General features: G+C 40.4%; 1 protein-coding gene across 2 annotated transcripts in view; it reads right to left on the bottom strand.

The window, feature by feature from the left end:
• The window catches only part of Ipo9 (importin 9), a 52,665-nt gene extending 40,028 nt beyond the window's left edge, over positions 1–12,637 (bottom strand). Inside the window, exons 1-4 of one of the 2 annotated variants that reach the window (XM_008830300.3) lie at positions 12,413–12,637; positions 1,549–1,610; positions 1,257–1,343; positions 484–685 (exon numbers count right to left, since the gene is read on the bottom strand). In XM_008830300.3, coding sequence (XP_008828522.1) covers positions 484–685; positions 1,257–1,343; positions 1,549–1,610; positions 12,413–12,575 — 514 coding nt within the window. In that variant the 5' untranslated portion in view covers positions 12,576–12,637. Of the gene's footprint in view, positions 1–483; positions 686–1,256; positions 1,344–1,548; positions 1,611–7,966; positions 8,073–12,412 lie in introns of those variants that run through there. The other variant, XM_029562167.1, reaches the window with a different exon arrangement.
• Between the last annotated feature and the right edge of the window lie 489 nt (positions 12,638–13,126).

The following is a 13,126-nucleotide window of genomic DNA, read 5'->3' as shown; positions in this document are numbered from 1 at the left end:
ATAGATTAGCTCATTTCAACTGCCAAAATCTCCTTTGAGGTACACTCTATTAGCATTTTAGAAACAGGCTCAAAAAGGCTAAGTGAAGGGTTAAGGTGCAGTCGGACTATAAACCCAAAATGCATTAATTACTATAGTATTCCTGTATCTTTTTTTGTGGTGTTGAGGCTTGAATTCAGGGCTCTGTGCATACTAGATAAGTACTCTACCACTGAACTATATCCTCAACCTCCAGATCCCAAGTGTAAGATTTGGTAGTAGAAGTAGTACCATGACAACTGAATTCCCTGGAAACACTCAATGGAACTGCGGGGCGGGTGTGGAGCTAAAAAACAGAAGAGCAGCATTCATAAAGAAACTAGTGGAAAGGAGGAGCATTGGTAACAACACCTCCAACTTGGACTAGGCAACCTTATCACACAGCTTCTTTTAATTATTCACTTAGGGTCCAAGTAACAGTACCAGGGAAAATGCTTCTGATACCTGTCAGCACACGCATGGCTCCATGGACAGCATTTAAGTCTCCGCTCACCAACATCTCCATGAGCAGGTTGAAGAGTTGGGGCCAAGCTTCAGGCCAGTCCCAGTGGGCAATGGCTGACACAGCATAGGCCACACTGGAGCGCACTTTGCTTATTGATTCTCTCAGCCCATTGGGTAACAGCTCCCGAATAACAATTTTTGCCTGTAGAAGAGGAATGAACACTTGCCATTACACGATAGGCTGCAGGTAACAGGCAGAGCCCTGTCTAGCTTGGAACTTAGTTCTTCAGTTGCAGCAGCCACATTTTAAGAGCTCAATAGCCACGGTAGTTCTCATACTGGACAGTACATATACAAAATATTTCCATAATCACAGACGATTCCAACCCACAGTTCTAAACCCTGTACCCCATGGTTTCTTGGGGAGACTCAAGATGGTTGCTTAGCAATGTAACATGATTTCACTTAATTGTCAAGTTCTTTGAAGTTATCATTTTAATTCTAAATTCAGAAACAGGGAATTTAGTCTTAGTAGTTAATATGTTTCAAATTATCTCATGCCCCCAAAAAGGGCAGAACTGGAATTTGAACTCAGTCCAGCCTGATACTTGACCACTCTTACCTATAGCACAGCACCCACAATGCTACCCACCTATCTCCTTTTTTCCTAGTCTTGTTTGTTCCTGTTGGCAAATAATGTTGGCATTAATGTTGAATGTCTTAAGATTGTCCCTCAACTCTCTATAGGTAGACCAACCAAGAACTGTCCTTACCCTCTCTGTTGTTTCAGGAGGCCTAAACTTCTCTGACTGGGCACACCAGTGAGTCTCCACATACTGCTTCAAGATGACCGATGCCAGCTGCAAAGATAATAAGTTAAGAAGTACAAGAAAAAAAGGACTGTTTCCACATGAGAACCATATATGTGGTTTGATGCATTTGACTCATATCTAAATCTGGTACAAAAATCATGCCATTTATAAATTGCCATCACTCTTTCTCACAAGAAAGTTTCATTACTAAGTAAAGGGACATCACTTATCACTTGGGCTTGCCTGGACTTACCTGACGGATTGCCAGTGCTCCCTGGGGGTCTACAGTGAGCTCTGCCAGGTGAACACCGAATTCTGAAAAAGAAAATTGCATTGTAAGTCTAAGAATATTCAGGAAAGTCATAGCAATTTGCTGATCTCTAACCCTAATACAAGAAGAAAAGATTTAAAAAAGAAACTTGAACCACTGCTTGTAAAAAACCTGATTCAACAGGCTTATCCTAAAAACAAACAAAAACAAGTGTCGCAAATAGTTTTCAATAAGCAATATCAATTTAATTAAAATTTTTTAAAAATTATTTTAATTTATGTGTATGAGTGTATTGTCTGCATGTATGTAAGTGCACCTGTGTTGTGCAATGCCCACAGAAGTCAGAAGTGGGCATCAGATCACTTGTGACTGGAGTTAGAGTTGTTAGCTCCCATGTGGGTGCTGGGAACCGAACTTGGGTCCTCTGCAAAAGTAGCCAGTGCTCTTAACTGCTGAGCTGTTTCTCCAGCCCCAAATTTAGTTGTTTTTTTGAGACAGGGTCTCCTTGTAGCCCCAGTTGGCCTGGAAGTCACCATGTTATGCCAGGCTGGCCTCCATCTCACAAAAATCCACCTGCATCCGGAGTGCTGGAACTAAAGGCATGAGCCACCATGCCCGGCTGAAATATAAAATATTTTAATTTTTTCTTTGAGACAGGTTTCACTATGTACCCTGACTGGCCTCAAACTCAAAGAGATCTGCCTGAGCCACCACATCTGTTTTTGTTTTTTATTTCATACTGAGTGTATATGAAAAATGATATACACTAGGTTAAATGAATATAATATTAAAATTATTTTTTTATTTTTATCTTTTATATGGCTAGTAGGAAATTTAAAATTTTACATTACTCAAAACACACACACACACACACACACACCATACCCACCCCAATTCCTCCAAAATAAACAAAAGAAACAGAATAACCTAGGAAGGGCTCTGAATTTAGGCACCTTAAGCTCAGTTCTTGAAGCTGCAATGTCTGTCCTTACTTAGGTTATTTATCCTCTTAAATCTCAGTTTCCTCATCCACAAAGTAATAGTGAAACCAATCTATCAAGCCATCCTGGAATGACTTAATAATGCATGTGCTTAGCACAACTTGCCACATAGTAAAAACTTTAAGAAAAAGGTAATTTTGCTATTTATTATTTTTACTGCCCATCATTATGCAAGATCAAAAGGAATTCAGTTTTGTTCTAGTAACCTTACAGTTTCATTTTTTACATTTAGGTTCTTAATCCATTTGGAACTTATTTTTCTATATGAAGACGATCTGGTTCTAATTTCAAATGGCTATGCAGTTATCCCAGTATCCCATTTAAAAAGCCCATCTATCCCCTAGTAATTAGAGATTTAGTTCCTCCCCCTCCCCCTTTTTGACTTTTTTTTTGGTCTTTTTGAGACAGGGTCTCCCTGTAGCCCCAGCTGTCCTGGAACTCACTATGTAGACCAGGCTGGCTTTGAACTCATAGAGATCCACCTGCCTCTGCCTCCCAAGTGCTGGGATTAAAGGCGTGCGCCACCACACCCAGCCCTTTTTGACTTTTGAGACAATTCCAGGCTGGCCTTGAATTGGCAAGAATTCTCCTGCCTCAGCCTCCTGGAACCACAAAGGTGACCTATTACTCCCTGTTTGCTTGTTCTTTTTTTTTTTTTTTTTTTTTTTTTTTTTTTTTTTTTTAAACAGAATCTGTGTATCCACCGTGGCCTTGAACTCATGATTTTCTTGCCTCAGCCTCCTGAGCAGCTGGGATTACAAGTGTGTACTTCTGTGCCCACCAGTGTAGCTGTATTTTGACTGTGACTTATCACATAAGGCCACATAGAATCTACTACTTGCAGAATCATACTGGTACAAAAGAAAAACTTTCAGATTTTGAAGCATATCAGATTTTCAATCAGGGAGGCTCAAACTGTACTCAATTTCCATAGATGCTTGTGTCTGTTTCCTAGACTTTCTTTTCTATAATTCTGTTTTTCTATTCATGTGCCACTTAGTCCCAGCTGGTCTGGAACTCACTATGTAGACTAGGCTGGCTCAAATTCACAAAGATCCACCTGCCTCCGCCTCCCAAGTGCTGGGATTAAAGACATACACCACCACACCGGGCTTCATGTACCACGTTTTTAAAAAGATTTCAGTTATTATTTTTATTTTATGTACATGAGTGTATTGCCTGCATGTATGTGATTGCACCCGTGCTGTGAAATGCTGCGGAGGTCAGAAAAGGGCTTCGGATTCTCCTGGAACTGAAGTTAAGGATGGTTCATAGCCGCCACGTGGGTACTGAGAATCAAACCCAGGTCCTCTGCAAGAGCAGTCAGTGCTCTTAACCCACTGAGCCATCTCTCTGAGTAGCTGTGCCACTTTTAATGATACAAACTTTATATATGTTTAAATGTTTGCAGAACTGGACCCTTACAGTTTTTCCTTTTCACTGTTTTTGAAGTTATTCTTCCATTCCTGTTTTTCTATATGATCTTTAGAGTCAACATGCTAGTTAATCTATATTGTCTGATCTAATAATATGGTATATATTCCCAATTTGCTCACATCTAATTTTAAGTCATTCAGGAGTATTAACAAGGCCTCTCTATCAGGTTCTTATGCATTTCCTGCTAATTTTATTTCAAGTAGTTAATCTTTTTTATTGCAATTATAAATGGTTCTGGAAGTTAAAAAGTTAGGCCCGCCGGGCGTGGTGGCGCACGCCTTTAATCCCAGCAGGCGGATCAATGTGAGTTCAAGGCCAGGCTGGTCTACATAGTGAGTTCCAGGACAGCTGGGGCTACAGAGAGACCCTGTCTCAAAAAGACCAAAAAAAAAAAAATATTAGGCTCTTTGTATATATGAAAGCAAGCTATTAATTTTTATATTCTATGCCCTGCTATTTTACTGAATCTTTAAAGTCTTAACTTTTTTTTTTTAATGCCTTTAAGTAGCATTTTAAAATTTATTTATTTATTTTAGTGCTGGGGATCAAAACTAGGACTTTTTGCTAGACAAGCATTCTACTGTTGAGTAACCTCCCTAGCCTCTCTAAGCTGCAGTTTTCGATACTTTCCTATGGCACCCATCATTTCACTCAGGAAAGGAAGAGATTTTTCTAGTAAGAACACTACAGAATGCTTTCCTTCTGAAACATTCATTAAATGATTGAATCACAAACACTTAAAACCTGCGGAATCATTTCTATAGATACTGAAATCCACTCTGATTCCTAATATCAGGCTAGTTCAGATTCTGGTTAAGTGTATAAAGTCCATTATTATAACAGAAGAAATAGGTGTCTAAAAGCCAAGGATATTCAAGTCAACTTTTAAAATGGATTCTAAAACACAGATGAGTCATATACAATTTAGGAATACCTCTTAGATACAAATGTTTAGATTTAACTAAAAAAGCACATCAAATCCAAAAGTAAAATCTACTTTTAAAGGAAGAAAAGGGCTGGTAAGATGGTTCAGCAGGTTAAGAAACTTGCTGCCAAGCTTGATGATGAAGAAGCTTAAGAAGCTTGCTACCAAAATTTGATTCCTGGAACCCACATGACCGAAGAAGAGAACTGACTCTTATAAGCTGTCCTCTGACCTCCACACATGCACCCCACTCCAATAAATAAATGTAATATTTTTTAAAGTTTTTATTTGTTTTTATTTTATGAGTATGAGTGTATTGTTTGCATGTATGTACTTGCACCTGTGTCATGCAATATCCATGGAGATCAGAACAGGGCATCAGATCCCCTGGAACTGACATTACGAGCAGTTGATAGCTGCCATGTGGGTGCTGGGAAATAAACCAGGTCCTCTGCAAGAGTAGCAAGTGCTCTTAACCACTGAGCCATCTCTCCAGCCCCATAATTTTTTTTTTTTTTAAGGAGAAAGAATACCAGTAAGGGCACCCAAACTTCCAATTCAGACACTTAGTGTGATAGTGGACATGAATTTCATGGCCCGAGTCCAACCAGTCTGGTCTCCCAGGACATAGTGAACCAATTCTAAGGCACTTTATGTGACTTCCTTCAGAATAACCTACAAACATATTCATAAGCTACTTGGGATAATAAGGCATTATTTAAATAACTTTTACAAGAGTAACTATAATGTGCATTCTTAATGTTTCTGGCAAGAGTTTACTTTCTGGATCACTACCACAGGAACAAACTAAAATGAGTAAAAGTAAAATATTCAACCATATTGTGTGAAAAAGATGCTGAATAAGAGTTTTTGAGAAGGGTTTGAAATTTGAATTCAGACTATAAAGCTTAAACAAATTTGAACAATTATCTTTCCAATGAGAGCACAGATACTCATTCTAGGATAACAGTGAGGCTTAGAGAAGGAAAGAGAAAATACACATTTCCCATCAGTCCACAGAGGCACCAACCAGAGTCATTAGAGCATGAAATCCAGAAAAATTGCATAGGTCCTGACAGTCAGGGTCCTTTGTCATCAGCTGGAGCACATCAAGTCTACTTTGTAGAGAAAAGCTCATATGATAGCTGTTATTGTTTTAATATCTATGCCAGGAGATGGTAGCACTCTAGTGACAATCACAAAAGCTGGGAGCTCTCCTCTTTAATACAGTCATAAATTAACTGTACCAGGTAACCTATCAAAGATCCTGTCTCAAACTTCATTCATCAGCTAGATTTTAAAGAATGGCCAGAGCAAGATTATCATAAGATTAAGATTCACATTAGGGGATAGAAGGGTAAGTCAATCAGGAGCCTCTACCTATAAATATTTTTAAGATGAATTTTCTGTATAAGTGTATCTCCTTCACATAAGAAAGAAGCTCAAAAGTTAAACTAATATGAATGCTTGCTCAAAAGTCTCACTGGGAAAGAAAATCTGAAGATTACGTTGGTTTATTAAGACTAAATTTAAAATAGAATGAACAGAATAGATTTTCTTCTTTATAGATTCCCAGAGTTTCAAAACCATTAACCGCCACCCCCTACTCAAATTCAAAGAACGAACTTGCATTAGGAAAGATAATTGCTAAAAATAAACTATTTAACTCAATTTGTTCTGCCTAAACTGCACACTCTCAGGGCGATCAGTGTTGCCAGAGAAGAGTGGCAGACTCCAAATTTTACTTTACATAGCAGCTAATGAAGAACTGTTTCCAAGGAGTGACAATGGTGGCATGGTATTGATAGTGGGCTCTGTAATAAAGTCAATACAAAGAAAGAAAAATAATTTCACTGCCCTGTTTGTTTTTTGTTTTGTTTTTTTCTTGGTCTTTTTGAAACAGGGTCTCCCTGTAGCCCCAGCTGGCCTGGAATGCAGTATGTACATCAGGCTGGCCTTGAACTCACAGAGATCCACCTGCCTCTGCCTCCCAAGTGCTGGGACCACAGGCATGCACCACCATGCCCAGTTTACTGCCTTGTTTTAAAATATAATCAACATAGTTGCTCCTCTCCATTGCTGATTTATGTTAATGGGGAGAAAACCCTATTTAAAGTAGTAAAAAAAGCTTTTACTAATAGAGTCTATACAAGAACTATAGCTAAGTATATCTGTTAAAAAACAAACAACACTTTTGTGTGTTAGCATGCATGTGCGTGAGTGCATGCATGCGTGTATACACTAGTCCTTTGGGAGATGTCTAGTTTTATGAATTAGTGTCTTTAACATAACTTTAGAAAACACACATTAAAAAAAGAAGCTAAATAATTTACTTTGGGACAATTATAGCAGAGAAAATACAAGAGACATACATAGGGCTTTCGTTTTGCTTGGAAAGGACTAATTCAGATTAAAACAAGATTCAGTCTAGGAGGTTAAATCAAAGAACACTCCCATGTAGGCCACAGGAAGTGAGCTTCCTAAGGCCATTTTTGTTAGGAAATATCATTTCCTCAAAGGAACTCTAAGGATAGATAGATCTATTTGGCTAATCTAGATTTTTCACCTGACTCTAGGTTTCTGATTGTACTTCTACTCCAATCCAAAATGGCATCCTCTGTTTGTAAGAGATTCTTTGCCCTACTTCACTTTCTAGTTTTATTCTCTATATTAGATTTATTTTCTGGTCTTTTAGCCCTTTGTTCCCCTTTCTTGTAATCTTTGTTCTCTTTTCTTGTTTTACTCCAATTGGCAAAAAATTATCTATGCAAACTTTGGGTTAGAAGGGAAAAAGTAAAGGAGGGCAGAGAGGATAAAGGATAAGTTCAAAAATACACATTACTGTCCTTAAGGGTCTACTAAAGAAAACTAATATTTGCCAGCACTTTGAAAGCCAACTTTAGGAAGAACTGTAAACAGAGAGTACTTGTAGGACAGAGTTTTGAGTAGAGCTCTGGAGAAGCTCCCTATTTTTCATAGAGGTTGGTAAGCACCACAAAACCATAGCTGAAAGGGAAAAGAAAACTCTACCACTGGCCTTTTTCCGAGCGTGGCCGCCTTCCGCTCGGTTCAGTGCCCGCCACATGCCCAGGAGTGCGTCTGGATCCTTGAGGGGCGCCCTTCGCAGGTGGACAGTGCTTACGCTATACTGCAAGAAAGCCAGAAAAGTGCCCATGAGAACCAGAAAGCAAATTTCCAGCTAGTAGGATCTTTTCTCTAGGCATCTAAGATGGGGAAATCAATAAACATAATAGCTAAGCAGAATCTGAATGCCAGGAGAGTGGAGGGAGAGAATTATCCATACCCTCTGGTCAACACAATGGAAAGAAATCCTGTATTCTCTGCTGTATCTGCTGGGAACTCTGGGAACTCGGTAGAAGAGATCAGGTTGGAAATATAGCTCAGGGGTAGAATGCTTCCCTCGCCAGCATGCATAAGGCCCTGGATTCAACCCTAAGCAGTGAAAAAAAGACAAACAACGAGGGAAAGTGGCTTCATTTCTAATAAAAGTAATTGCATGAAAAGAAATTATTAAGGTCTAAATCTAGTTATAGTATAAAATCTCAACTATGCTGACTAGAGAATTAAAGACAGCACATGAAAGCAACTCATCTTAAGACAGGACTCTCTTCTTAGAGAAAAGCAGGCAAACAAAAGAAATAGGAAATAATTTCCTTCTGAAATATAAGAAGTAAAACATTAATAAGCTTTAAGACAAGTTACATTTTTTCTTTTCTTTTTTGTCTTTTTGAGACAGGGTCTCCCTGTAGCCCCAGCTGTCCTGGAACTCACTATGTAGACCAGGCTGGCCTTGAACTCACAGAGATCTGCCTGCCTCTGCCTCCCGAGTGCTGGGATTAAAGGCGTGTGACACCATGCCCGGCTATAAACTGCATTTTTAAAAATTAAACGGAATATTAGGATTTTGAGGTAAGAGACTTTTGGTAGTCTATAACTTCTCCAATCTAAGACACTTATAAAAGCCTGACATGACCCGTCTACTAACAAGACAGAATTAGAAGAATATGCTAATCAAAATGCCTTTTGCTTTTACCCTGTTTAGGTATAACTAAATTTCCATAAACTCTGCTGATCAAACTCAAAATCTCAATCTTCTTAAGAAAAAATGAAAGAGTAACAATTATCTGAACACTTTACACCTTCCAAACTTCCAAGTCTGTCCATCTCAGTTCATGAGAGTAGTGCTGTCTGAATAAGGTGGTATCTGGCACCAACTCATCTAATTTCATTAAAGACGCTTTAACTATTCAGAAAAGTTCTCTGGGTTTCTCTAGATCTAAGCGACCAGGGAAAATGGCAAGTACAGACGTTCAAGAAAAATTTTTCAGGACATCAGGCCAATGAAGGAAACTATCTTTATCCTTTCCAGATTGAGAATCTATGAATCAGGTGGATTTCTGACATATACACACTTCTTTGGCTTATAAGAATAGGTGTTTATTCTGGATAATATGATAAATGGTTGTGGATAAGTTATCTCTCAGAAAATATCAGCTGGAAAACAAAAAGAATGAGCAGTTTGCAACTTTGCTCTAGAAACTCTTATTTCCTAAGGTAATTGTTTATTTGAATCTCATCTATGGGGCTAAGGATGTAGCCCAGTAACAGAACACTTGCTTAAATACAAGGCCTTGGATTCAATCTCTAGCACTAGAGGGAAAAATTCCATTTATGATATAGTTTGGCCAAAACATGTCAATCTTTCTTGTTCATCTCTTTAAGAGATTTGAGAACTGATCGGTGGGTGCCTTTTCCCCTCAAGATTCCTGCATTTAGAGATTAGAGATTCCTGCACTTAGTGTTCAAGAGAAGAGATCATCAGATGGCAGTCAAGGTGTATACCTTTTTTGGCAAAAGTAACAAGTTACTTCATCTTAAAGATTACATGGGTCCACCTATGTGAGGCAATAATAAAGAGCTCACAAAAACAATGTGATTATTTGAGAGAACTACTAATCTGGTAGTTAGCTAACCTTATTCACTAAGGAAACAGAAAAAGATAAACATATTACTGAAACATAAATAATAAGCACCAACTCCCAGATTTCTCATTAACCTTAAGTTTTAAGGAAGATGTTTCAGATGACCAGAAAGCAAGTTTCATTCTATTGGGATAAAATGAAACTGAGAAGCAATTTCCAGAGTGGAAAATCATTTATTCATTCATTTTCAAGAAAGGCTCCTCACTTTAACATCCAGGGTCTTATAATAGTAGGAACAATATCCTGACAATTTCGTCAGGCTATATAGTGTGTGAACTCCTTGCTGGGAAGCCAGGTGCTATAATTTCATGTAAAGGGCCATAGCTGGTGGAAAAGAAGCTGTTAGATTATGTTTAGAACTATCTAAGCAAGTCAGCCAGAATGCAAGGCTAGAGATACTGTGGACTCAATGGCAAAGATTATTGCTAAAGGCCACCCAAAGGAAGAGATAGTTAAGGGATAAGCCTCTGTCCTCTGACTAAAAATAGATACAGAAAGAAATGAATCTTTGTAATTTAGGATAAAAAGAGGAATGAGACTATTTTAAAGCTTCTGAAGGGTCCAACACAATATATTCAACTCTAGGCTTGATCCAACCCTGTAACCACATCCTAAACTTGAGTTCTACGCCTTACTACTGGACCACTAATATCACATTACTGTATCAAAGCTTTTCCTGCCTCTCTCAACATGTCATACGCAACACATACCAGTAAGTTCTGGGGAATCCATTTATTATTCCACCAGTGCACCAGATCAAAATTCTTCTGAACACTGAAGTTTAACTCTTGATTTCAAGACCCCAAAAGATGAAGAAAGTGGGAGACTGGAACTTCAAAATGATCTCAGGAAGTCTGTAACTGATTTTGCCTGGACGAGCCCATAGCATCTGGCTAGAGCTGAAGAAATGAGAGCAAGAGTGGAGCCATAGCAAAGTGCCCACCTTTCATAGCAAGCTATGAGGCATACATTTGGGGGTACCAGAAACACTGGATATCATTAATTAGGATCAGTTTGCATCAGACCAGTAACTATATTCAAGTAGGCAATTAAATTTGGTGAGGTTTCTATCTTACCAATCTTCTTTCTCTATACCTAAGAGAGGCAGGAACATTAAGGCAAATCAAGAAATTTTATCTAGAAAGCTATAAAGACCCCAGTTCGAATTATGTATGCATTGTTTTCAAACAGCTTTCTCTCACCTGTGGTTCCTTCTTTTAAAGTCTGGTATTCTACAGAACTATACAACTACAACTGGCCTTTCAAAATGGTCTATTACAACCCAAATCCCAATAGTTCCAATAGAAGGAAACTTTTTTCAATAATTGTTCATACTAAGGGAGAATATAAAACTAAATCAAAGGGAGATTCTTTCTTTTTTTGAGACAGGATCTCCCTGCAGCCCCAGCTGGTCTGGAACTCACTATGTAGGCCAGGCTGTTCTGATCTCGCAGAGATCCACCTGCCTCTGCCTCTGCCTCTCCGCGCCCAGCTTGCATCCGTCTCTTTTCAATAAAAATGCTTGTAGTAGTTTATTTTCAATGAAAATAAGTTCTGTGGGAACATTAGCCCAAGGTTTGATGTGATTGGTCAAATATGGGAACAATTTCTCATATTTCTAAAGAGGTCTAAATTTGAGGAGCAGTGGAAATATTCTCTTGAGCTGGGGGATTCTGAGGACCTGGAGTCCAACTGAAGCTCTGATCAAATATATTTCTTACATAAAGACCAAGATTTTCCCTTCTGTTCTTTGTAAAATGGGCCTGATGAAAGCCCACGAAGCTGGAAATAAACAGAAAACCTCAAACCAGTAGTTTACTTTCTTCTCCATCACTTTAAAGAACATAACGGGAGGATGGGAACAAAGAATCTAAAACAAAGGAAGACTGGTTCCTGCACACAGAAATGCATAGTACTATTTAATAACTGCCAATTATTCTTAAAAAAAACAAAAACTCCAAACCGGGGCAGGATGGTTAGGAAAGTGAAGCAGCTACATATGCATTTTAAGTGAGTTAATTTCTAGGAAAAGATGAAGTGTATAAATAACCAGCCAGATTCAAAACTCAGGCAAAAACTTGTTTGCTGAGATGAGAGCCGCCTTCTCGAGGCCCTTACCTCTCGCCATTTCTAACAGACCCCCTTGCTCTGATCCCACTACAACCGAGCTGCTGAAGAGAACAGCAAAAGACTGGTCCTCAAGTCCAATCGTCCGAACCACGACACCGACGGCACGGAGCCGAGCTCCATCTCTGCGCTCTGCAGAGCCCAGGCTCCATCCCCCTGACCCTCTCCCTGCAGACGCGCGTCCCCGCTCTCACGGCCTCCAGTATCCAGCCCTCGCTTCCCACTCGGCTCCTCGCGCCCACACCTCCCCGGCTCAAGCACCCCAGGCCCCTGCCGGCCCCCGGCTGCGGACAAGCGAGCTGTGCGGCCGGCCCAGGTCCGAGCCATCCTCGTGACGGTCCCGCCTCACTCACCCTCCGTCACCTCCAGCACCTTAATCTGCTCCTCTGCAGCCGCCCGCACCTCTTGCACGGGAGACAGGATCCCGGTGAGGGTGTCCACCAACGCCTCCTTCAGTCCCTGCGCCACGGGACCCGGCAGCCCAGAGGCCGTGCCAGCTGCCGCCGCTGCCGCCATCTTTGCTCCCCTCAGCCCGCCAGCCCTGCAGCCAGGACCCGCCACAGAAAGACGGCTCCCGCGTACGGCCAATCCGCGAAGCCGCGCCTGCGCACCTAAATCCGGAGAGCGGGTGGGGGGCGGGAGATAGAGCGCAGCCTCCAGGGACAGCGCCTCCTGCTGCTCGCACCCAAGGTGTGCTGGCCAGGAACGCCGGGGATTTCTGTGCAGACAATCCCGAAGGGTTTGGAGTTTTCCTCAAACCGCTTTGTGACTGCAAGCACACTTGGAATAATGGCCATGACAAATCACTCTAGGCTCAGATACAAGACACTGTTAAGAGAGAGGTGGGGTGGAATTGGATATAGAGGGCTTTCGGGAAAGGAGCAGAAATGGCACTCATTCTAAACTAACTCCCAACTAAAAACGATATTGGCTCAATTAGATATGTTCACAGGTTAGCTTCGAGGATCCTAAGATGCCTGGAGGCCAGGAAGAGGGGGTATGAAGAAACTGAAGTGAAATGGGCAGTGGGGAGTGGTCACTTTAGAAAGGCCTAGCTCCCTGGTTTT

This window comes from Nannospalax galili, unplaced genomic scaffold (genome assembly GCF_000622305.1).
Source record: "Nannospalax galili isolate Female #2095 unplaced genomic scaffold, S.galili_v1.0 scaffold113, whole genome shotgun sequence".
In the NCBI taxonomy this organism is placed as follows: domain Eukaryota; kingdom Metazoa; phylum Chordata; class Mammalia; order Rodentia; family Spalacidae; genus Nannospalax; species Nannospalax galili.
Note: the sequence above shows the minus strand (reverse complement) of the source record. Positions and strands in the feature narration are given on the sequence as shown.